A 25,806-nucleotide genomic window follows, 5' to 3' on the forward strand; every position below is an offset into this window, starting at 1 on the left:
CGGGGGCCCATGGAAACCACTGTAACAAAACACTATAATCATCATCCACAGACTGAACTGAACCTTGTCTGAGCTATTTCAGTCTCATGACTGAGGGGCAGCTTACCTTGACACAAGCTATTTCTCCACATTAGTAGAAACCCTCAGCTGTTTAACATTGCCTACCAGTGGTGCCAAAACAAGATAGTTTTACTGATGCTGACTACAATGCCCAACTGTAGAACAAGAGACCCATCCTCAGTGACAGTGTACATCGTTTACATGCAAAGACCAAGTTCAGGTCAAAACCTCCAATTAATTTATTTTTTCAAATGACTGGAAGAGAGCCTTGCTTGAGCCCTTGGTGTGATGCTCCTGTCAGAACGGAAGGAAGTTGAGTTAAATGGTCAGTGTGGCATGTCTCGATTGGTGGAAATTTCATAAACATGGGAAGGGATTATGGACTTGACATTCTAATATTAACACGGAGATTTAGAGTCCAAGCCACGGGGGAAGTGGGAGGTAGATGCGTGGCGACTGGGCATGGCACAGACTTGCTGCTTCCACAGAGGTTTGTGGAGACACACACAGGCAACCTCTTCTGATAACTCTGAAAAGCTGTCAACGGGCTGCACCACCCTTATTGCTAGCCTAAGTCCACACCAGCAAAACGGGGTGTACTTGGAGTGAAATGGATCAGGAAGCCAACTAAAGTCGACTCCGCCTCTAGGAATGCCCCAATCACTGGAGGAGAACTGGCACTGAAACAGTGTTGGCACCTGCATGCTGCATAGCCTCACGGCTCCCTGGCACTAGCACAAGTGTCCCTGCACTAGCGTAGATGCCAGACACACTGTATTGAGTGGCATTTTTGTTAATGCCAGGGTCATGCCACATCCAGCGTCCTTTCACACACACACCCCACCACTCAGGACTGCACTATTACAGCTTTTATTATAGTAATACTTTTAACACTTTAATACTTTTACAAGAGTGCACTGAAGAGAAGCAAACTGAGGATCTGTTGATGGTTTCAGATGACAGGCATTATTCACAACTTACATTTGTAAAACTACAGAAAAGAAAATGGGAACATTACAATGGTAAGTAGTCTGGTCAATGAATCAATGTTTTAAATTAAAGGCTTACTTTACCGTTTGTATTTAAGTCCAAAATACATACCCTCTCAAGTGTGAAAGGTGTACATGTGCAGAATTAGGTGTACGCTTCTCAAAAAGGTTGCCTTCCAAGCATTTTAACTTGCAGATACATACACAAGTTTAAATGAAGCGAAAAACGCTTGACTATTTTTTGCCTGGACAAGTTAACAGACACTTATCAAAATTATTAAAATTAAAAGACAAAGAAATGAAAATCCAACAGGTGCATATATGCTCCTTATTTCTGACAGACAGGATCCTTTAAATGGTCTATAATTTCGTTTATCCTTATTTCTCTGATGCAGCGCAAACTCACCTTTCTACAGTTCAGGCTATCTAAAAGTAGCCCCTATTAATAGGTAGGAATTACTCCAGGGTACCCTCTGCTGAATGAAAGAAATCTGTGCATCCAACTTGTGCTGATTGTTTTGACAGTTCTAGTCTTGTGAACGGGTAAAATATGGGAAAAGTTCACTGACTGCAAATTGATGTTTTCTAAACATAATAATCACTATGGACATTTAGACACTATTTATGCAGCATCCTTGAACAGCCTGCAATCTTTACATGGAAAACAGCACACCACTTTCTTTTCCTATAACCGTAACTAAACTATTCCGTTGTTTCTGCTAACTTATCTTTCAAGCTGTTGAGAGAGAGAGAGAGAAAGAGAGAGAGAGAGAGAGAGAGAGAGAGAGAGAGAGAGAGAGAGAGAGTAAGCTGTGTAGAACAGAAGAGACAAATTCTCAGTTGCTTTTTATATATGAGTTTACTAACTATAAAGGGAGGGTTACATGGAGATAAAATATGAAATACTTTCTTTCCTGTTACACATCTACCCGTGCTAATGTATAAGAAATGGCACCCTGTTTACCACAAAAAACTGGGAAAACTTATTGACTTGTGTATAAGTCGAGAGTGGGAAATGCAGCAGCTACTGGTAAATTTCAAAAATAGAAATAGATACCAATAAAATTACATTAATTGAGGCATCAGTAGGTTAAATGTTTTTGAATATTTATTTCAAAGAAAAACAGTAAATTAGCTCTGTAAGCCCTGATTCTCCCTTTAAATCCACTCAGAAGGCTGGGGGGGGGGTGATTTAAAGGGAGAATCTGGGGAAAATTTGTTTATGTTAGCAGTACCAACATTTCAGAGTATCTTTAGTAGACCCTCCTGATGATACCACCCAGGTTTCGTGAAGTTTGGTTCAGGGGGTCCAAAGTTATGGACCCTCAAAAGGGTAGCCCCATCTACTAGTAGCTTCCATTGGAAACAATGGGGGATGGGAGGACCCCCTTTGGGGATCCATAACTTTGGACCCCCTGAACCAACTTCTCCAAACCTGGCTGGTATCATCAGGAGTGTCACCTGATGATATCCTGAAATTTTGGTGCAGCTAGCCTAAAAAGTGAGCCCCTGGTGACCGACAAAGTAAAAAACCCTAAAATATTTTTAAAATACACCTGACTCGCATATAAGTCAAGGGGGGGCTTTTTCAGTACAAAAAATGTGCTGAAAATTTTGACTTAATATGCAAGTATATACGGTACATTACTGGACGTTTGATTACATCTTGCTACCTATCTGCTGTCTCGAGCTCGTGGTGGTGTCGTGTCTGCTCAAACAAAGAAACGGAGTTAACTTTATAGCTTCAAGATGTATGTCACTCACTTCTGAAGGTTAGCAAGCGGCTATCTGCGGACCAATAGCTAATCAGCGATCAGGTCACCGAAAAGCAGCGGCGTCCTTGCTTAACTTGTTTGTACAAACAGTTAACCCTTTTATAACTGAGTTGTGGCAGACACCTGCAAACTCCCAACATGAGCCTGGCAGTAGCATCTATTTGGCTTACGGGGATGGGAGAAGTGCAAGGGACAGAAATCTACACTCTGGCCTGAGGTTTCAAACAGGAGTACAGGAGTACAATTTTTCTATGCCTTCATCTAAAAAGTGAAGCTTTTATAAGCTGTTTATGGAACTTCTCTTTAGCAAAGCAAACAGAAGGCACTCATAACCCAGCCCTGCAACTAACTGTAATGGCCAAAACAGGTTTAGGGCGGACCTATTCACTGAAGCCTTGTGAAGATGTCACAATCCATGATGCTACGCAGCTGCCAGTGCTAGTGCAAAGATCAAGGATCAAAGGCGTTATGTCTTTTCAGGTTTGAAGCTGTCACATTTAATCCTCATAGGTCTTCCAAGAAAGGAAACGCCAGTACCATCACCATAACTGATATACCCAGATATTCTGAAAGGGCAGTGGCTCAGGATCTTCTCCTTGTATAATACACATAAGCCCTGTGACTAAAGGCCGTTTCGCATGATACAAAGTTAGTCACCACATTGCATATGCCCACAGCGTACCTCAAAAAGTATCAAATACACTTGCTTTTATCCTTTTCTTATCCTTTTTCGAAGTGTATTCAAAAAGCACAAAAGGCACACAGAGGACTGTAACTTCTTCAGATCAAAGTTTGGTATCTGATCTGGCATCTGAAGAAGTTTGTAGGCATACATATCAAGAACAAAACTGTGTTGGTCTTAAATGTGCCAATGGATCAAACTGTCTTCTGCTGCTTAAGACCGACACGGCTATCAATCTGAATTTCTCTTCAGACCAGTGTTCTTATAAGTCCAATTTCCCAGAATTCTGTAGACATGACTGGCTAATAGGACCAGAAACCACTTTCTCTTCTCAATCCAAGTTGATTTTGAAGTTCCATGTATCTTTCATATCTGTGAGGCTTTCAATATTTTGTTTTGTTTACATAGTTCTCCTCCTGCAACTGGCGGTGTCATCAGAAGTAGCTGAGGAAGCACACAGAGACACCTGTTTACTTCAGGGTTACCTTGCCAAGAGGCTCTGAGGGATTTGGTACGGTTATGAACTGACTGCACAACTAGAAAGCATTAAGTTTTGCCAATTGTTCTAGCACAGAGCAGCAGACAAAATCCAATACCGCCATCAACCCCAAAACAACCCATCACCAACTATTTTGGAGGAGGGGGGAAGCTATGATCTACTTGGGTTTTCGTTTACCATAGTTAATTCAAACCTTAACCTTTTAACGCATAACTTGTGGCCAGTGTTTATCATTTTGGAGCAGTTTCTTCTTCCTTTCCTTAATCCTTTGCTGTATACGCAGCCACTACAGGCTAGCCAGGCAAACTACAGAAAGGAACCTTTATTTCTGTTAAAAGGGATGGGGGGGGAAGCTGTATACGAGGAGTCGTGATAATGACCTGGTAACTAAACATTTTGTCATTGCACTGAAGCAGCTCCACTGTCCTAGTTTTATTACTCTAGGTCACAGGGAATGCCCGGCACACCAGACCATTAAGTTTGGCAACAAGGGGCAGACCCACCCAAATCCAGGTCCTAACAGTACTTATACAGTCGGTGGTTCTGGAGAAGGCATCAAGCATGGTTTATGACCTTCAGTACCTCTCAAACCCTGTACAGCTACCACCAGAGTCCAAGGTGAATCCCTGAGATACTGGAAGCACTGGGTCTTGGCTTGCTCCAGGTGTGTCTGGCTAATTATAACTCTTGTTTCTCCCTTACCCAGCATACCAACATCTTCACAGACAAGACACTACATTTTTTTCCTGGCACCTGGTCCAAAACTTTGCTTACTCCTGCTCTAAATGTCAGGTGTCCTCTCTAATTATGGGCAGAGTGCAGCTTACAAAAACCTGGTCATTTAAAGAATTCCTGTGAACGGGTGAAGTTTTGCAAGAGGACTTTTGTTTTCAGGGGAAAAAACTTCCCCAAGTTAACAATGGCTTAAATTGTAAACTGCATACAAACAGTTCCATTAAGACCTTGAGAAAAGCAAAGAATTGCAAATGTGTGCTGCATGTACTTGAACCATTTTTTCAGTGTCAAAACCACCAACAGAAAAATGAAAAAGACAGAGCAGTTGAACAAAAAACATTTCCAGTCAACTTTTGGTAGTTATCAATAGTCTGCGGTGGAAGTAAAAGGGCAGATGTTGTATACCTCTCACCCTTTTAAACAGAAGCACAACACAACTGAAATGCCTTCTTAAATACAATTTCAACTACCATACCTGTTGAAACCTTTTCTTTTAGACCTCCTGGCCCAGTGAGATACCATTAAAGATAATATTTTTGAGTTCTGTTTGCATCATTATGCCACATTTCCCATGATGTAGGCAATTGTTTCATTTGCTTTCGCCTGTCCCTTTAAGATTACTAAATCTAAGTGGCCGTGCAAGGACTTGCTGAGAACAATGTTGTAATCAGCAAAGCTATTTTGCACTGTGCAGATCTGCAAAGCAAGTGTTTTTGCTCAACTGTTCACACAGGAGCTCTGGCTTCAGGCAGACTACAGCACAAACACACTCCTACCTAATCTATGTGTTATGTACCCTGAACTGCCCTGAAGTACTGGACCACTCCCACCGGTTGTCAAGGCAAAGTAAACGAAGACAGTAAACTTTGCCCTGAGTCATTTCAGGGGAAAAAAATAATGTGATACACAAACACAATGCGGTCTCTACTTTGAAATTAGTTAAGATGTTTGGCCTTGAACTCAAACTAGCTGTATTATCCTGTAAATGTACCCAGGTCTAAGAAAATGTCCAAACAAACTATCTGAAGCAACATGGGTACAACGCATTTACACTGTGCTGATTTTATTTATTCTACAGACTCTTCAGAGGTCTGATCAAGGTGGCAAAACATATGATAAAAATAACAAAATATTTAAAAAACATAAACATGGACAACTTTTTTTTTTAAGTCAAGTTAAGATTTTCAGCGTAATCCAAAGGGGAAGGGGGTGAAACTGCTTAGGCAGTGTGATCCTGGTACTGGTGTAAATGCCCCTAAGTTGGCATATGATTACACTAGCTTGGAGGCCCCTAAATTGGCATATGGTTACACTAGCTTGGAGGCACTAGCTTGGAGGCATTAATGCCAGCCTGGGCACCAAAGCAGCCACAGTGCCAGTGCTCCTCCAGCTCAGGAGGTGTTGGTGCCAAAGGAGGTGATCCCGAGAGCGGAATCATCTTTAGTCGGCTTCCTGAGCCCTTCTGGGCCGGGACTACCCTCATTGGCTGGCACATACTTGCGCTGACAAAAAGCTAAGTGAAGTCCATTGTGCTACATGGGGGAATTTCACAGAGGTTGGGAAAGAGCAGCAGTGGCGTAGGAGGTTAAGAGCTCGTGTATCTAATCTGGAGGAACCGGGTTTGATTCCCAGCTCTGCGGCCTGAGCTGTGGAGGCTTATCTGGGGAATTCAGATTAGCCTGTGCACTCCCACACACACCAGCTGGGTGACCTTGGGCTAGTCGCAGTTCTTCTGAGCTCTCTCAGCACCACCTACCTCACAGGGTGTTTGTTGTGAGGGGGGAAGGGCAAGTAGATTGTCAGCCCCTTTGAGTCTCCTGCAGGAGAGAAATGGGGGATATAAATCCAAACTCCTCCTCCTCCTCCTCCTCCTCCTCCTCCTCCTCCTCTTCTTCTTCTTCTTGCTTTCTGGCTGCCACTCAGCAAGCTTCTTAGGAGGCGGTGTGGCTGTGCCATCCCAGCTGCACTGCAGCTACTGGCCCCGATTGCACTGTTCAAATTTTTGCGCATATATATTGTGGCCCTCCATTCTTCTGTCCCGTCAGCTGCATCCTCTCCAGTGAATCATCCTTACCTTGAAGAGTGACCATCCCCATACCTTGGACCTCTTGTCAGCATATTTTCATACAGCAATTGCCAATCTCTCTCTCTCTGACCCTCTCTCTCAGTCTAACCAACCTTATTGGGCTATTATAAAAATAAAAATGAACTAAACTCACACATGTGCACCCTGAACTTCTTTAAGGAAGGGTATAAAGAAATATGAGAAAAATACTTGAACTACAGTTTTCGCTTTTCTCTTGCTCTTGTTCCTGGTTGTTTGAGTAAAGTTATTCTCTTATTAAGTCATGGTTTCTGTCTTACTAAGGGTCAGTATTTCACAAATAATAACTTTCTACATACCATGCTAGTGTTAGTAATGCTCTATGCCTGTTTACCAAACCACATGACATGCCTATGTATATGTAACATGGAAGTAACAACTGGCAGCAATTCAACCAGACATGAATCCTTGTGACACAGTGATATGCATAGGGAATAAATATAATTTTCTATACGGGGGTGCATCTGTGTTACCAGAAAAAATGTAACTGCCCACAGTATCTCAAGGACACTAAGTATTATGAGGATTAAAGATGGTACACTGGATATTTCAAGAGTATTATTCCTTGGCCATGTTTACACAACACCACATTAAAATATCCATACTTGCATTTGAAAACCTAAGTAGAAATATAGCCAAAAGGAAAAAAGATTTGCTTCTAGAAAGACATTTTAAGATGGAGGTTGGAGGGAAAGGAGCTGGACAAAATTTATGGATGTAACCAACTAGAGCGCAAAGGGAAAAAATATCCAGCAGCTGCCAAATTCTGATAAACTAAACTCCTCCAACATCTACATTCACACTGATAGCTGTTGCTGTAATCAAGAGAAAGCATTATTTCATTGCTGTTTTACACTATATACTGTGCTGCCTACTCAAACTGTGCTGCCTTTAATTGTCACTACCCAAAACTAAATCAACAGAAGTAGTCATTTGTTCCATCTAAAGAGAATTTTTAGCTGCACAGCAGACTTGCAAAGCCCATCATTTCAGATAAATTTCCTTACCTGTATAGCTGTTTTTAGGGTCACTGGATAAATAGTAGAACACTTTAAAATTCAAAACGTGATATTTTAAAACAAAGATATAAGTGCACACAAGGGAAATTCTTAGGCCTTTAAAAGCATCTTTGTGCAATAATAATGCCTTCATTGCTCGCTTTGAAATCCTTCAGCTGCCCAGTTATACACATTCAATTGTCTGAGATGTTCTATAGATCATATGTTCTGTGTTCTCCATATTCATGTTTTTCTCATACAGCATCTCACGCATAGAAAGCCACGGTGTTTTTTTTAAGTTTCTCCTATATTTGATTTTATCCAAATCTTAACTACACTATCAGAAACAACAGACAGCACTAACCAAAATTGGAAGTGGAAAGTGTTGTCCAAGTTTCATAGGATTGGATCTCTCTACGGCACTCTGTAAGCAGAAGCAGATTATACAGTAGAGAGTTGTTTGGCCATTGCCGTGCACTTTTGATGGTAGTGACCCTGGATTTCCTTTGTGATTTCCTACCCAAGTACTAGCCAGAGCTGACTGTGCTTAGCTTCTAATATCTGACAAAATCGAGATAGTCCTGGGTAACCCCATCTGATCCCACTGGCGTAATGCCCATTGGGCAAGGTGAGCAGCTGCCCAGGGCATCACCTTGTGGGGGGCATCAAAATGCTGGGTTCGTTTTTGGGTATTTTTAGTGGTTTTCCATGTTTGGCCTGCAGGGGGCGCAGTTTTTAGGCTAGCGGCACCAAAAATTCAGCGTATCATCAGGAGACTGCCCTTATGCACCCCCCAGGTTTTGGTGAAGAGATTTGGTTTCCAGGAAAGTCCCAAAGTTATGGACTCCCCAAAGGTGATGCCCTATCCCCCATTGAACAGTGGGAGCCTAATAGAAGGAGATGGGGGCTACAGTTTTGAGGGTCCATAACTTTGGCCCCTCTGAACCAAACTGCACCAAACTTAGAGAATCGATAGGAGCAGTCTCCCTGATAAAAAAAGACTCTGAAAGTTGAGGACTGTGCCTTCAAAATGCTGTCCCTACAGCCTAACCCCCATTGACAGCAATGCAGAAAACTCGGTAATGCAGAACAAAGAAAGATTCTTGGCAAATTCTACAGGATGTTCTTGCATAGGGAGGGGCGATTTCTTGGACAAGCATTCAGCTGCCAAACTTTCAAGGGTATCATCTGGGGCACAATCATGATGGCACCCCCAAGGTTTTGGTGCAGTTTGCGCAATTCAGGAGTTTCCAAAGAGTTATGGACCACTCAAAAGGGTAGCCCCATCTCCTTAGCAAAGGGGAAGTGTGGCGGGATGGGAATTTACCCCCTTGCTGAGGGCCCACTAGACCTTTGGGACCCCTAAACCAAACTGCTTTAACCCAAACTTTAGAAAATAACACCATGAAGTGACAGTTTCCAGATGATACCCTGAAATTTTGGTGCTGATACATCAAAAAATGCACCCCCTGCAGGAACATCCCAGAAATTTGCCCAAGAATCTTTGTTCTGCATTGAGTTTTCTGTATTGCTGTCCATGGGGGTTGCAGGCTTGGGGGTGGGGCATTTCTGAAGGCACAGTCTCAAAACTTTCAGGGTCTCATCAGGAGACTGCCCTGATGATACCCCACAGGTTTGGTGCAGTTTGGTTCAGGGGGGCCAATGTTATGGACCCTCAAAACTGCAGCCCCCATCTCCTATTAACTCCCATGGGAAACAATGGGGGATGGGACACCCCCTTTGGGAGTCCATAACTTTGGACTCCTTGAACCAAACCTCACCAAACTTGGGGAGTAGCATAAGGACAGTTTCCTGATGATATGCTGAAATTTTGGTGCTGATATGTCTAAAAACCTCACCCCCTGTAGGCACCAATGTCCTGGTGCAAAAAAAAATTTGGTCGTGGTGGCCACGCATGGGGGGGGGGGGCGCATCCAACTCAAGTTTTGCCCTGGGCTACAGTTTGTCCAGGGCTGCCTCGTTACGCCCCTGTCTGATCCACTACCTTCTTCCCCTAAAGCTGTGTTCTACCAATTTAGGCCAAAAGCCTATTTGACAAGCAGTATGCCTGTTCTGTATCTTGTATGGCTCACTCACATTAATTTAATTTCAAGTTGTACTAAAAAATAATGCCCACTTAATGCATCTCACTTTTCTCCAAAGTCTAGCAAACCCTGCCAAAACATGACAAGATGATATCTCTCCAAATGGCAATCTTAAAACAACAGGACTGCCCGGCAAAAGCGTTAATGAGGAAGATACCACTCAGGGTTTCTCTTTTAAATTACCCTTTTTTCATTACTGTATAAAGGAAAGTGCACTGAGCTTTGAATAGTGGCTTTACAAAGATGATAACAGGTGCTAACCTCATCTTCAGGCAATAACTTCCTTTGATCGATAATTGTAAACGCCATACATTTCCATTTTTGCTATTCTGCAGACATTCATAGCTGATCTAATAGAAGGTTATTGATACCATTCATACTGGCATTCCTAACAGAGTCCATTTATAAGACTTTACTTTTTTTTTCTCTTTCCACATCTGTATTCCTCTTTTTATTACCATGCCTCTGTCATTCTGGGTCACCCCTAAAGAATACCAGTGGACCATATTGAATGAAAAGGTATTCTGCAAAGTCTTATATAAATGAAGGAATGGGAGAGAGTTCTTTCCTTTTCTTTACTAGCTACTACCTTGCACTTCTCTGGTCTCAGCAGATGGAAGCAGGGAGACCACAGTCAAGTTGCCAACAAGAACCTTACTCAGATCCAGCAACACAACAGGCTTCTAGGGCCTTATCACTGCACAGATAATGTAACTCAGGTACAGGTAGCTGTTCTGATAAGAGGGCAGAAGCCTTCTTTGAACCCACTTTACTGAGGCTGCTAGAATTCTACACTAAAAAAAGTGCAAAGATTACACAAGAATAGCCTACACGAGAATCATAGCTAGAAAACTGTTTTTAAGTTCAAGGCTCTCAAGTTTTGGCGACAGCCTCCCAACTCTTACGGATCCGCCAAAACCTATCCAGCTGCAATCAGACTTGGTGTACATATAAATGTATTTGCCTGCATTCATACCTCCTTACATTTGTTTCTATCTTACTTTCTCGAACTTTTCTGATCCCCTTGTAGCCAGGCCGCAGTGTTTTCACTTACCTAACTGTATACTTAACTGCAGCAATGTAAGAGATTATCTCTCCAGCAAACACCTGCCTCACTACTAAACGTAGGGACATAAGACTGTGCTCTAAACTGATGGGCAGGAAGATGACACTGAGTCCTGCTCTCAGCTGCAATTTGCTACATATCTCTCCCACATTATATGCAGATGCTGGAAATACTGGGGACAGCCCCAAGGGAAATCTCAATTGAGACCCTGACATCTTGGCTACTGATGCTAAGCTACAGGACTTTCCCAAAACATGGACATTCTTCAATATTCTGTAGGTATGTCACTTTGTTACAATACATTTATGCATCATTGTCTGTTTAGAGAAGTGTGAAAACTAAAGCTGTAGCACAGTGCACACAAGTTTAAAAAACTGTGATCTCTAAGCAGCACAAAAAGGCAACCGTATCCATCTATTTAGCTCCACGTCCTTTCCTGAAATCAATGCAAACAGTCTGCATTGGCCAGAGGTAACAGCCAAAGTTGGCTAACGCTTAAAAACAGTTATGTGTGTTACAAGTACATCCTTCAAAGAATAACCGACGGACAGACCTCCTGTTGGTCTGTGCATTCAAATTTTACCTAATAAATTCTGGAGGCACAACTGATAACTATACCCAAAAAGGCTGATCTAGATTCAAAACTGATATTCAACATTCAAAAGGTTTGGAGTCTGGAATGTTATGTGACGGAGAGATTAAAAACTCCTTCAAGTTACATCTGATCCAAGTTACATATTCATAATCCACCATTCAAGATTATTCTCAGAAGGCAAAAAACCCCAATATTCCTATAAGATATCCACACCGGGGGGGGGGGGGGGGATATCCTGAAAATATACCCGAAACTCCATAATTTCTCCACCAATACCAAAAGAAGGAAAATCCAAGAATATAACAAACCTAAAGAATTTTTTAAAAATAATCAACCACCTTCATTTTCAATAATACAGAACTGACACACAGCTCCCACAGGAGGTAAAGTAGCAAAATAAAGCTATTTTCTTCATCAACATCCATTGAAAGCAAAGCTATTTTCTTCATCAACATCCATTGAAAGCAAAGCTATTTTCTTCATCAACATCAATTGAAAGTTAACTAGAACATGTTATCCTGCATAAACTTGGCTATAAATGGGAGGAAACAAAAATCAATAATGTGCTCCCCAGGAGGAAAACTCACCTCTGCAGTATATATAACCTTTTTATGATAAATGTGTTGAGCTCATAAAATCTATTATGGGCACAGGGAAAAGGGAAGAGAAGACAGATTCAGCTCCTTTCCGGAAAGCCACCAAAAGTAAAAGCAATTGTCAAAGCAATTAATGGGGAAAATACACAGAGGGAGAGACAACAGAATCTGTGACCTACCTTGCAGAAGGGAGCCATTTCGTTTGAAGAAGGTGCTTCTGGGCCATATGGGAGGACCTGATGTGCTAAGGGTGACAACAAAAAAAGTGTAAAGAAAATCCCATTTACATTTAGTGGTTTACCAGTCACCATGCTATTCAAGTCTTTTTCAAAGAGTGTCATCCATTTGGCATTTTCATTAGTTTATTTTAATAAAGTATTTCTAGGCTGCCTTTCTCAGCCAGGGATATAAAATATAAACGATAACAACCTGCAGGAGTAGGTCCTGCCACTTCATTGAACAGAATTATTTCACAGTTACACTCTATTCACAAAGAAATACAGTCTGATATCCACCCACACATATTTAAGGGAGGAAAACTAGAACCCAGAATACATGTTCCCCCCTCACAAACGTATGCTTTGCCACAAATATACTGGACTGCATTTGCAAGGATCTTCTGCAAAGCAGACTCTCCCCCAATTTCTCCATTAAAAAAAAGTAAGCCTAGGAAAATACCAGTTGCCCCCATAAACTGGCTCTGAATCAAAAGCCATTTTACTACACCTCTACTGTAGAGAAAGGGTTCTTCAGTTGAAAGGCAGGCTTTTCTAGGGAAAATACTCTAGAAGACAGATTCTACAGACGATTAAGGAAATATTCACGCGCCCCTTGCTGCATACAGACCAGACCACCTGCACCTCCATTAAGTCCTGCATTGTGGAGGCAAGTTGTGGGAAGAAGGAGCCAATTCACACAAACACAATTGCCAAGGAAAGTGCGAGCTCTTTCCTGACCACCTGTATGAACTGGGTCCAGGCCTCCATGCCAACCTATACATCTTTTGTCTCTTGCATTCGGAGTTAAACATGACATTTCATATATCCAAATTTATTTTTGCCTCCGTGGAATGTGTTTGGGCAACACACATTGGGTTCATTTTAAATAACTGTTTCCGGCATACTGTGTTCAAAGCAGTGACGATGGCATTAGGTTTTTGACTGAGGACAATGACAATGTACAACATGGACCAGTGCCCAAGAGCATAGCAATGACTCCCATTAGCCCCCCACCCCCACCCCAGCCTGTTGCATTTCTATGTAAACCCCACACTCTGACCCACCCCCACACACAATAAAAAGACTTACTGTCCCTCGTGCTGTTAGCCTTAGTTCCATCTGACATTGCAGAAGGTTTAAGTACTGTCAGTTGAAGTCATATGCAGAAATCCATCTGCAGTTTCCAATCTCTTCTACAATACTTTACAAAGCAACAACCAAACAAAACACTGGCTGGATTTTGAACATCACACTAGAACAGTGATGGTGAACCTTTTCGAGACCGTGCTCAAATTGCAACCCAAAACCCACTTATTTATTGCAAAGTGCCAACATGGCAATTTAACCTGAATACTGAGGTTTTAGTTTAGAAAAAAACGGGTGGCTCCAAGGCATGCGTTACTCAGAAGTAAGCTTGGTAGTAGTCGGTGGCTTTGCTTTGAAGCAACTATGTAACTCTTCCAATGGGTGAATCACGACCCTAGGAGGGTTTACTCAGAAGCAAGCCCCATTGCCAGCATCCGAGCTTACTCCCAGGTAAAGGATCGTGCTTTAGTTCTTCGCATGAAAATCAGTGGGGATTAAAAGTGCTTAACAGGGTGACCTACACTGCTTCCACAAAACTAGGTCTTAGGTTTAATGCTAATAATTGAGCCCAGCGGCCCAGGTTAGCCTAGATGTGTGAGGGGGGGCACTTTGTTTGCGCGTGCCCACAGAGAGGGCTCTGAGTGCCACCTCTGGCACCCGTGCCATAGGTTCGCCACCACTGTACTAGAACCACAGCGGTTTTCCTTTAGTGTTTGTCACACTAAGCTTGGTCAAAAATATGCAGAAGTGATCACTGTGCTCCAATGCAGGTAAGATGCTGTCAAGGTATCAAAAGCAACCTGCCCTGCTTCTCATGCTCCGATTTTCCTCCACTCCACACTTATTTGCTGCATCAAAGGACTATTAAGGCCAGGTTCAAAGGGATTCTAGGGACATTCTTGAGATCTGAGTAGATTCTCAACATTCCAGTTCAGCTACATCAACATGAAATGGTGCTGAGGTAATCAGAGGAAAAGGAACCGGTGAACAAAAGTGCTCCTGTCCTGCCAATCAGAACAGATCACTGAAGCCATCAGACCCAGTTCAAAGGGGGAGGTGGAGGAATTTAAACTGCACCCCTACCACCACTCCCAAACAATAATCAGCTTTGCCAGCACTGTACTCCCCTGTGGTACAGGATGCCCTTGGGCACAGCAAAGGGTGACTTGTTCTATTTGACCCACCAATCTACAAGTCATTAATAACCACTTAAAAAAAAAGGAAAGGCATTTTCCACAAGCAAGTGAGGTTCAAACCAAGAAGCCATACTAGATGCCCCAACAACACTATACATGGAAGACATTGCATCAGGCATTGCGGTCAGAGAAAGTGCCAGATCAGGAAATTCAACATCCAGTATCACAACTGCTGTTGCTAGGATACAACATTTGACATTCAAAAACTTTCAGATTAATTTCAGGCTTGATAAACACAACTGGTATTAAATCAGGTAACTAAAAGACATTTGATCCAACAGAGAAACGTAGCTCTTTTCTTGCTTTCATTGACACAAGGAGGTCTGAAAGTTTAATCAGGCAAGGTTTATGATCTGCCACATTCCTGCTCTGCTCTGTTTTGCTAGATAAAATAAATTGCAGCTGAGAAAACAGAAAGAAGCACAAATAATCATCAGAAAGATGATCCGATTACCTCCAATTTGAAAAGCACAGACTGATAGTCCCTCCTTTACATCTTCCAGTCTACCAGCTGTAAATATAGTTAGTTGCTCCAGGTACATTAATCTAGCAGCAAGTTCTGCAAGTTTCAGCTAAGACTGCTAAATGCAACTGTACTCACACAACAAATGGAGTACAGGCCCATTCATCTACCTACACACACAGAATGAGGGAAGACAAGAAATAAAGAATTGATTACCAATTTAGACAATTCTCCAAAGAGAGTTCCTAGAAATTGTTAATCTGAACCCCATCCAATGCCTGCAGTTATTATGCCAACATGCTAATTTTTATACTCAAAAGAGCAAAGCAAACATGACAGCAAGAATGAAAACTCTGGGCGGGTTTTGGCAGCTTCAGACATTAAAAGGACATGCAAGTTAATTTCTTTGTATGACAAGTAAATGTGGCTGCGCTTCATGACCTTTTCATTCAGGTAAGTTGTAGTCATTGCTACAGATCTAGGCAGAAACACACTTGACTCTTGTCTTCCTTCCCTAGTCTTTCACATGTCATATTCCCCTTCTATGAATCTGCAGCTCAGGCCTGCCTTTTAAAAATCTACATTAAAGGGTTTGCTTATTCTTTTAAACCGGGGGTCTGCAACCTGCAGCTCTCCAGATGTTCATGGACTACAAATCCCATCAGTCCCTGCCAGCATGGCCAATTGGTCATGCTGGCAGGGGACTGGGATGGGATTATGTGAACCATGAATATCTGAGCCAAAGAGGCTGTAGACCCTGGGTTTAAAACTATCTAGGCTACTGGAAGTGCAGACCTAATTTAAACTAACTAATAATGAGTTAGGGTTCCCTTTTCCAGTGCGCATTTAGGCAAAAAATAATAATCTAAAATGTGGCTGAGTAACACATTTTTCTTCTCATGCAGCTGTAACCCTCAAAATGTCATGACCTCCAACTTGGGCTGGGGATTCCTGCTGGTTTCATCCTCATCACGTGGCTCTGGTTATGAAGTAATAAGAAGGGAAACATGCTCTGCATTTATGTTCAGAAGCGTTTTCCTGCCTGAAAAGTTCCAGAAAGTGTTTGTGCTGCGTTCAAAAACAGGGAATTGGGACTTCCAGTTTGGTATTGGTATTTGGTATCAGCTGCACGTCCTCTGTGATAGTAGAAGAACCCAGCACGGGGGCTACCTCAGACCTGGCCTGTCAGCTCCAGATAATGGAGAGTGACTTATGATGACCCACTGAGCTCCAGAAGGTGACCCCTCCAGGAGATGGTGAATCGGAGGATTCATCTGACTCCCCTTGAGTCAAGTTACTGGAGATGGAACGCCGTCTTAGCTAAACCCTGATGAGGTGTTTTGAAGAAGACTGAAGCTGTTCTAGATCAGAATTTTTTTCTACCTAGAAAGTTTGGATTTATTTTATCAAAAGAGGCTAACTCAGAATTTGATGTTTGCCACTAAATGCAGGCTGTTTCTCTTCAATAAACATTAACTGGATGACCAGATACTGAACTTTGAGTTTAAAAAGCAATACATTTTAATAATGAGACTGAAGGTATTCAGTAAATGATACGAGATCATAACTATAAAGCGCAGAACGTTTAAGGAGCTATTAGGAGATGATAAATGGCAAGGCAAGGTTGTTTTTCGAATTTACAAGAATACAAGGTTTTAATTGGTTGGATGAAGCAAACATCAAGTGCTTCAGCAGTAGCAGACTGTTGGTGGGAAAAGAGGAGAGAAGGTGGTGATCCAAAAGGGAAAAGCATTGACGTTAAGTGATGCAGAACTTCAGAATTTAACAAGGGAGTAAAATGACAAAAGAGGAAGAGCTGAGGATTATATTTCTGTCCAGGTTTTTAAAATCAGTGACAGCGAACAGCAGGAAAAACAGGAAGGCTTTGGGAAAGAACAGGGAGAATTTGGACTTGAAGTTTGTTTGCAACCTCTTTTGAGATGGGCGCAAGGCAAGAGTGGGTTAAAAGTAAGGATCCTAAACAGTTGGGGAGCAGAGACTCAGTTTCACGCATTACTTCACCACCTGTACAACAGGAAGAAATGACAAGCACATCAGATAAACCTAATGTAGCAGACCTGGTTCAGATTTTTAACAAGTGACAGACTACCAGACTGAATTATGGTAATAAGTGAACAGTGGAGTCTAGCAGTGGAATAGGCTGCCTAGTGAGATGGTGAGCTCTCCCTCACTGGCATTCTTCAAGCAACAGCTGGATGAAAATTTGTCAGAGGTATTTTAGGCCCATGGTGACTAACCTAAGGCACTCCAGATGTTCATGGACTACAATTCCCATCAGCCCCTGCCAGCATGGCCAATTGGCAGAGGTTGATGGGAATTGTTGTTTATGAACATCTGGAGTGCCATGGGTTCACCACCACTGCTTTAGGCTGATCCTGCATTGAGTGGGACTTGGGAGTGGATGGCCTGAATGGCCCCTTTCAACTCTACGATTCTATGAGGCTAAAAGTCCTGCTACATCAGAACAGGAGTCCATCCAGTCCTCCATCCTCTGTTACACAGCAGGCAATCTTTTTCACCGGTTGGAGCACCTTCCATATGAGGAAGACTTTTCCATTCAGAAAAGAGACAGTCCAGGGGAGTGCATGAGAGAGGTTCATGCATGGGATAGAAAAAGTGGACAGAGACAGAGAGAAGTTTTTTCTCCATGAAACGTGTGGGTGACCTTGAACTAGTCATCGTTCTCTCAGAACTGTCTCAGTTCCACTTGCCTCACAAGGTATCTGCTGAGGAGAGAGGAAGGGAAGGAATTTGTAAGCTGCTTTGAGACTCCTTATGGTTGAGAAGAATAGGATACAAAGCCAAATTCTTCTTCTGCTGCTACCACCTATCAGCAGTGGTGTTCAGAGGTCTACTGGCTCAATCACCATGGTAGCAGTCACTGAAAGATCTCTTCCCTACAAATCTAATACCCTTAGGAAACCCCATGGAATGTCTTTCCTTTCAGTAGGCAGAAGCCAGGCTTGATCCCTTGCCAGTCACTCTAAGCCTAAGGGGCTAATTCTAAGCAGATCTACTATCCATCCCATTTTATTTAATGGGTTTACTCTCAGGAAAGTGTTCTTAGAATTGCAGCCCAGTTGACACATTCATGCAGTGTGAGATAAAAAGGGAGAAAACTCTCTAAACAAAAATTACACCAAATTCTGTTACAAAATGGTTAGGTTTCTTTAAAGGACCCATAAGGAAGTCAAATATCTAGCAGGTTTCTTATGCTTTTGAGTACTATCAAGAAAGAAAGCAACTGTTACAGTGGTGGTTTCCGGATCAGAGTTGGAAATGCACATTTTGGCAAGTTAAGAATGACAGCAGGCATCCAGGCCCGGCCAAACAAAAAAGACCAAATTAACTAACAGCATCCTCAAGAAGAAAGGCATAAGGCAGTCACAGGGGAGGGGGGTTTGGAGTGGGTGGGGACTAGCTAGCAGGAATGGGTTAGCCTATTTTTCACTGTCACTGTTTTTAAGTGACTTAGATTTGTGTTTTAAAGTTGCCTTTATTTTACTTCTTAAAAAAATCTTCCAGAGGCATTTTATTTCCATAGGGTTTTTAGCTGACTTGAGACTGTAAAGACAGAATGCACTATATAAATTTAAGAATGTTTGAGGAGAGACCAAAGTCCTCTGGGCAAAGGGATGCTGACTCGCCACCTCTTCCCACTTCCTGGTGTGAAAGGAGTTTGGAGCCAAGGAGATCAAAGCAACCAAATTAGATCACCAGAGAGATAGATCCCAGAAAGCTGCTGCCAGTCAGAGCAGACAGGACTGACTTTGATAGATTAATGGTCTGACTCGGTACAAGGCGGCATCATTTGTGCTGACCTGCAAAACATTTCAAAGGCATTATTCTTGTCCTCCTTTATCAATCTATCTCAGATCTACAGACCTTAAAAGGAAGAGTTGCAGAAAGGATCCATTTTGCTCAAAATATTGTTTTCCTTTATACCTTACAGGGATGTATCTCTGCACTTAAGTGATGTGGAATGGGGAAGAGTTACTTCAGGAAGAGGGATTCCATTGAGGAAAGAAGCAAAGAGACAGGAGAGTCATTTATTTTGTGCTTGACCTGAACTTATTATACAATCCACATACCAGTCTTGCAACATTTAAGTGACAAACTAAGCTAATATTTAGATAACATGATTCCCTTGTACAAAATAAACCTCCATTTATCCAAATCATGATTCTTTCTGTGTACACTGGGACTTAATTTGAGTTATTCTGTTCAGACAAGTATGCATTTAACTCAAGGAGAGTCTAAAGAGGTTCAGCACAAAAGGTTTCCCTGGTTAATGAAAGGGGCTTGATAGTGTGATATTAATAGCTATTTTGTGAACAGAGCTGCTAACAGTCACACAAAATATGGGAGGACTGCAAACTAAATTAACACAAGCAGCACTGAGGAAGGGTTAAATTTGCTAACACTGTACATTAAGGGGCACAAATATTGCTCTACTTATCATCACTGTTGTTTTCGACCTTTACATCCCAAAGAGAGTTGTAATCACTACATTACATAAGCAGTACATGTACTTGTTGGATTTTTTCTCTAAGACAACCAAAAAAAAAGTACACTTCAGAAGCAAAAATCTCAATAGGCTTTGTGAGTTAAAGGGGTGGAGTACTCCAGGACAACCGGAGAAAAGTAAATACTGCACTGGCTGCAGTCATGCAAACCAAATCTTTATCTAATGTAGAGGGGAAAGCTAACACTACCAATAATAACCAGACCTTTTCCAAGAAAGCCAAAACCCACCCTCCTAATTCAGAGTGTGTGTACTCAGGCACAGCGCCCAATTCTTTACATCTATATTTTGAGAACACAGTAATCCTTGGTGAGCTGTACTAGAAGAGGAGTTATTTCAATGGCATACTGGACAAAACTTACCACAACTTAACTTCAAAAAGACACACAAAACATGCACAAAGCTATCTAAGTTGAAGTGTATGTGTTACAGTCACAGCAGACAGGTGACAGTGCTAATACTTTTAAGCCCTGATGCGGAGATTTTTGCTTGTACTCATGCTGAGCCTCGTGGCACAGAGTGGTAAGCGGCAATAGCGCAGTCAAAAGCTCTGCTCGTGACCTGAGTTCGATCCTACTGGAAGTTGTTTTCAGGCAGCCAGCTCAAGGTTGACTTAGCCTTCCATCCCTCTGAAGTAGGTAAAATGAGTACCCAGCTCACTGAGGGTAAATTTTAGACAATAGGGAAGGCAATGTCTAACCGCCTTGTGGTCACAGTCTGCCTAGTAAATATCATGATGTGACGTCACCTCATGGGACAGTAATGACCCGGTGCTTGCACCTTTACCTTGCCATGCTGAGAAACCAATACTGTACAAAAAGGTTTCCCTGCTGCTTAGCAGGTTTATGTGTCAGCTAAGATAGCAAGAGGTGGAGAGGGTCATCAGAGCAAATTTCCCTCCCTATTAACTGGCATCAAGATGGTGGTGTTGACCATTTGTTTTGCAATAGTATGGCTGCTTTATTAAACTGCTGTTTTTAAGGGATTTAGTAGTTATGTTTTAAAATTGATGGAGTCGTATAATTTGTAATTTATCTATGTAGTTAAGCTTTGCTCCTTTATCTGGTTATACTGTGATAGAATTTTATGTTGTACACCGCTCAGAACCCCCCGGGGATAGGGCGGTATAGAAGACCAAATAATAAAATGAATGAATTAATGAATGAATGAATGAATGAATGAATGAATGAATGAATGAATGAATGAATGAATGAATGAATGAATGAATGAATGAATGAATGAATGAATGAATGAATGAATGAATGAAGGCACTATATATAAAAGAACTGCTGGATACTCACCACTTGGAATGGAGTCTTTTCTCCTATAGAGGTCAAGGAGAGGGACTGACATCTTGAGCTGGAAGTGATTCCCATTCTTTCTTTAGGAGGAGGCCAGAGAAACAGAATCTTGAGACTTACCATGTCTCCTTGAAGAAGATTGTGGATCAGCCCTCTTCAGTTTGGATATTCCGTTAGTAGTTCAATAAGTGGAAAAAACTACAGCTCAAGCTTAAACTGAGAAACTGTAATTACTAATAGGCAAAGAGTATAGCTGATCAGTAACTGGGAGAACATGGCCACACAGCCCGGAAAACCCACAACCACCAGTTGAATCCGGCCATGAAAGCCTTCGACACTACAGGGTACGTTTAAAGATTGAGTAAGATTTTGAAGTGAAGAGCTTACTCTGAATGCTGCTACTCCCATCTGAGGCAGGAAAAAGACTGAAGAGGGCTGATCCACACCAAGGAAACAGGAAATTCAAGATTCTGTTTCCTGCCTCCTGAAAGAATGGGAATCACCCAGTCAAGATGTCTTCCTGCCTCCCACCACACCCCGAATGCATCACTTTGGAACGAAATTCACACACAAATGTTTCTGTGAATATTGCTGACCCGGGTCATTCAAGTTTAGGAAGTAGTGAGCCTCACAAAAAACTGTCAGGTCCATTTCCCAAACAAGAGAGCACTGGATCAGCCAAACAGATACAAGTCTTGACAGCTAAACTCCATCATTAGAAACATTTTGGTATAACAAGTTTCAGGTTTAATACATAGCATCTTCAATTTAATGTAACCTGGACCAGCCTCTGTCAGTCTGAAACTGCAGAGCTGTTGCCAGCTAGAACCGATACTGATCTGGACAGATAAATGATCCAACTCATTATAAGGTAGCTTCATATATAATGTATCCATATTTGTCAAATGCAAATGCTATTTATAAATAACCACTAGTAATTCTTTCCGTAAAAGGCAAGAGGAAAGAGGCCATTTTCCCAGACTGTTTGGGCAGACCGGCAGGTTCCTCCACTTGCACTTTTCTTATTCTATTCCCCACCCAATTAAATTGGAATTTTAAGAGAGCTGTTCCATCCCCAGATTGGTCAGGTGTAAAAAAAGGATTGGATTATGTGTAGACTAGCTCTTATGTGAGCCAGGTTGAATTTTAACTGAATTAGTGGTATGTGAGAGATACAGAGAGGCAGAAGCAAGGCCTGTCAGCCTCCGCCTTGGATCTCAAAATGAGAGGTGGTAGCAGCTACCCTGTCAGTGTGTGTTGGCTACTGTTTCAGGGGCAAGCAACAGCCAAATGGACTCCATGGGGGTGGAGAAGTAGGGTCTTCTGTCTCTGGTTCCCTTCCTGCCTTCCTAAAGGGCTTGTCTCCAGTTTCCCCCTCCCTTTCTCTAACAAACTGGAAAAGAACACACGAACACACACCCCACACACAAAAACCTTCTGGAAAATCAAGAGACTGGAGTACTTTCCCTACAATGAAAGTCTTTTAAAAGCCTAGTCCATTTTTTTAGTTTAGAAAACAGACTAAGGGTGGCAGCAGTGGGAAGGGGACATGATAGATGGTAATAAAAATTAAGAACTGTGTAGAGAGTGTGAACAGAGATAAATTAGCTTCTCTCTAAAAAGGCAGAATGGATTTGTGATTATATATGTTGTGTGGTAGTAGGTTCAGAACCAAAGGAAACAGAACAAATACTTTTCTGCACAACGAATAATTGAGTTACCTGATTCATTGCTACAAGATGCTGCAATGGGCTCTAGCTTTAAGCAGAAAAAGATAAATGGACAGCACATAACCCTCCTGTTTTATTATCTATTATATTTCTGTCCACTGATATTCTGTGCTTGGGGGGCCATGAACCTCCCTTCCCCTCCAGTTTATCCTCAGTGCTCAGCTGACAGCTAGAGACTGGGTTTTAAACTTACCCTGTGAGCTTCCTACCTAAATCCTAGTATTTCTTGCTCCAGACCATATTGACTCAGGAGCATTTGGTTCTCTATTCATGGCTAGAAACCACAACATTTAAAAATGCAGACTGTGATTGGTAGCCACCACCCATTTGAGCAAGACTATTTTGAATGGAAGCTTGCTTCCCGACACATAGGTGGGAGTTTGATTCCCCAGTTCTCCACATGAGTGGCAGACTCTTATCTGGTGAACTACCGTATATACTTGTGTATACAAGTTGAGTTTTTCAGCACATTTTTTGTGCTGAAAAAGCCCCCCTCCACTTATATACGAGTCAGGTGTATTTTAAAAAATATTTCAGGGTTTCTACTTGTAGCCGGCACCAGGGCTTGAGTTTTAAAAGCTGCACCAAAAGATTTCAGGGTATCATCAGGATTATCTCCTGATTTATTACCAGCCATAGTTTGTAAAAGCTTTGGTTTGGGAGGGGCAAAGTTATGGTCTCAGTAAAAGGGGGTGCCTCGCATCCCCATTGTTTCCAATGGAGGCTAATCGTACCTGGGGCTACCTTTTGAGGGCCCATAACTTTGAACACCTTGAACCAAACTTCACTAAACCTGGGTGGTATCATCAGGAGGGTCTCCTAAAGATACTCTGAAATGTTGGTACTGCTTAACTTTATATACATTCCTCCCCTTCACAGGTTGTGTGAGATGTTCCTTTTCTAAAATGACACCTGCCATGTGCAATTTTAAAAAATAGCCGCGTACACTAAAAAATAATGGAACGGGACTTCTTTTTTAAAAAAGCAGGGTAGTTTTGAGTCACAGTGAACAGGCAATGTTCCATTCCAGTTTTTATTGTATGAGTTATCCATTGTTTTAAAACCCTTCCTTACAAAAAAGCTAAGGTTCTTAGCACTTTTAGAAGTTATTGTTGGTACCATATTGTTCTTGTTGACCCTCTTTTCCACTTACAGAGCTAGTTTACTGTTTCTCTTTGAAATAAATATTCAAAAACATTTAACCTACACAATTTGCCTTCAATTAAATGTGGGATTTTATTGGTATCTATTTTTATTTTTGAAATTTACCAGTAGCTGCTGCATTCCCCACCCTCGAGGCTTATAATGCTGCAGTCAATACAGTTTTCCCCAGTTTTTGAGTGAGTAAAGTTAGGTGCAACTTTGAGCTTATATCAGCGGGTCGAGCTTATACATGAGTATATATACCAGTGGTGGCATGAGACCCATGGCACAGCATTAGCCAGAGGTGGTACTCAGAGCCCTCTCTGTGGGCACTCGTGCACAGAGTTCGTCATCTAGGCGAGTGGAAAATCACCCCCCACCCACCCACACACACACATATCTAGGCTGGCCTTGCTTCTGAGTAAACCCTCCTAGGGTCGTGATTCACCTATTCAAAGCATTGCACAGTTGCTTCACCAAGTTTACTCTGGAGTAACGTGCGCCTTGGAGCCACCCGTTTTTTCTAAACTAAAACCTCAGGATTCAGGTTAAATTGCCATGTTGGCACTTTGCGATAAATAAGTGGGTTTTGGGTTGCAATTTGGGCACTCAGTCTCGAAAAGGTTCGCCATCACTGGTATATATGGTCGATTTGTTTCCCCGTCCCTACATTCCTGCTGGATGACCTTGGGATAGTCACAGTTCTGTCAGTATTCTCTCAGCCCAACATACCTCACAAGGTGTCTGTTGTGGGGAGAGGAAGGGAAGGAGTTAGTAAGCTGCCTGGAGTCTCCTTCAGGAGAGAAAAGCGGGTTATAAACCAAAATTTTCTATGTGCCCACATGTCAACTAAAATACAGACAGCAAGCATCATTAGAGACTCATCTCTCTGCCAGATGAGAACACTGGCCAAAAAGAACCAGGACTTTTCTGGTAATGGCTCCCTCTTATTTATTTGAATAATTTTTTAGGCATCTTACTTCCTCATGGGGCAAACTACTGGGGACTGCAGGGAGTTAGCCATAGAACTGGCCTACAAAAGTTATTTAGTGAACTGTAGAGTCAAACACATTAAATACACATGCAAGGCTATCATCTTCTCAAAAGGAAATAAGTTCCAATATACATGCAAGTCTCTTGTATACTGTCTAACTCAAACCTAAAGGTCTGTAACAATCTAGAACGAGACCAGTTTTCATACACCAGCCTCCTACTGAGGGGGGAAAACCTGTTTGCGTTATCCGTTATCCTGGGATTACTACACATGAAATCATTTCAGAATATAAATAATCTGCATCTTGAAGGGGCCAATCAAAGGTCAGAATTAGCTTAAAAGATGCACCAAACCCAGATTTGTTAGATTTGATAGCTGTTCACTGCTCCACAGAGAAAAACAATGACTGGATGATCTTTGCTATCTATCTTGGGAGTATGGCTGAAACAAACTGGATTTCTTTGTTCATGTATACACTGACTTAACCTTTGGATTTTGACAGTGTAAACAAACCTATATCAAAAGCACCTGATCCTTCCCTAATCCCTTTTAAGTACAAAGCACAAGCATTCTCATCTTTGATGGACAAGAACCAAAGAGCCTCCATTTTAAATGGTTCTAACTAGAGATGAATTTATGTAGCTTAAATGCGCAGGAAAGCAAGAGCAGAAATAGCTGTGAAATTAGGGCCTAGAACGTCAGAGGGAAGATTCTGTATGATATGGTGGCCTCTGGCCTGATATTTCAGAAGAACAATACTGTGCCTCTTTCTTAAAAGTTTCAAGGCTGTTACTATGGAGATGAGGCCGAGCAGCCCAGCAACCCAGATAAGACAAAAATTTAGAAAGTCAGCTGGGAAAAATCTTAATATGGGATGGATAGGAAGATCAAATTTTCTGCGCCTGTACAACTATTACTTACTGCT

General features: G+C 42.0%; 1 protein-coding gene across 3 annotated transcripts in view; it reads right to left on the minus strand.

The window, feature by feature from the left end:
* Positions 1-25,806, minus strand: part of FOXN3 (forkhead box N3) — a 166,295-nt gene that overhangs the window by 71,203 nt on the left and 69,286 nt on the right. For all 3 annotated transcript variants that reach the window (XM_048485180.1, XM_048485179.1, XM_048485178.1), the window contains exon 4: positions 12,384-12,448. In XM_048485180.1, coding sequence (XP_048341137.1) covers positions 12,384-12,448 — 65 coding nt within the window. The remainder of the gene's footprint in view (positions 1-12,383; positions 12,449-25,806) is intronic.

The sequence above is a fragment of the Sphaerodactylus townsendi genome, linkage group LG02, assembly GCF_021028975.2.
Source record: "Sphaerodactylus townsendi isolate TG3544 linkage group LG02, MPM_Stown_v2.3, whole genome shotgun sequence".
Lineage (NCBI taxonomy): Eukaryota > Metazoa > Chordata > Lepidosauria > Squamata > Sphaerodactylidae > Sphaerodactylus > Sphaerodactylus townsendi.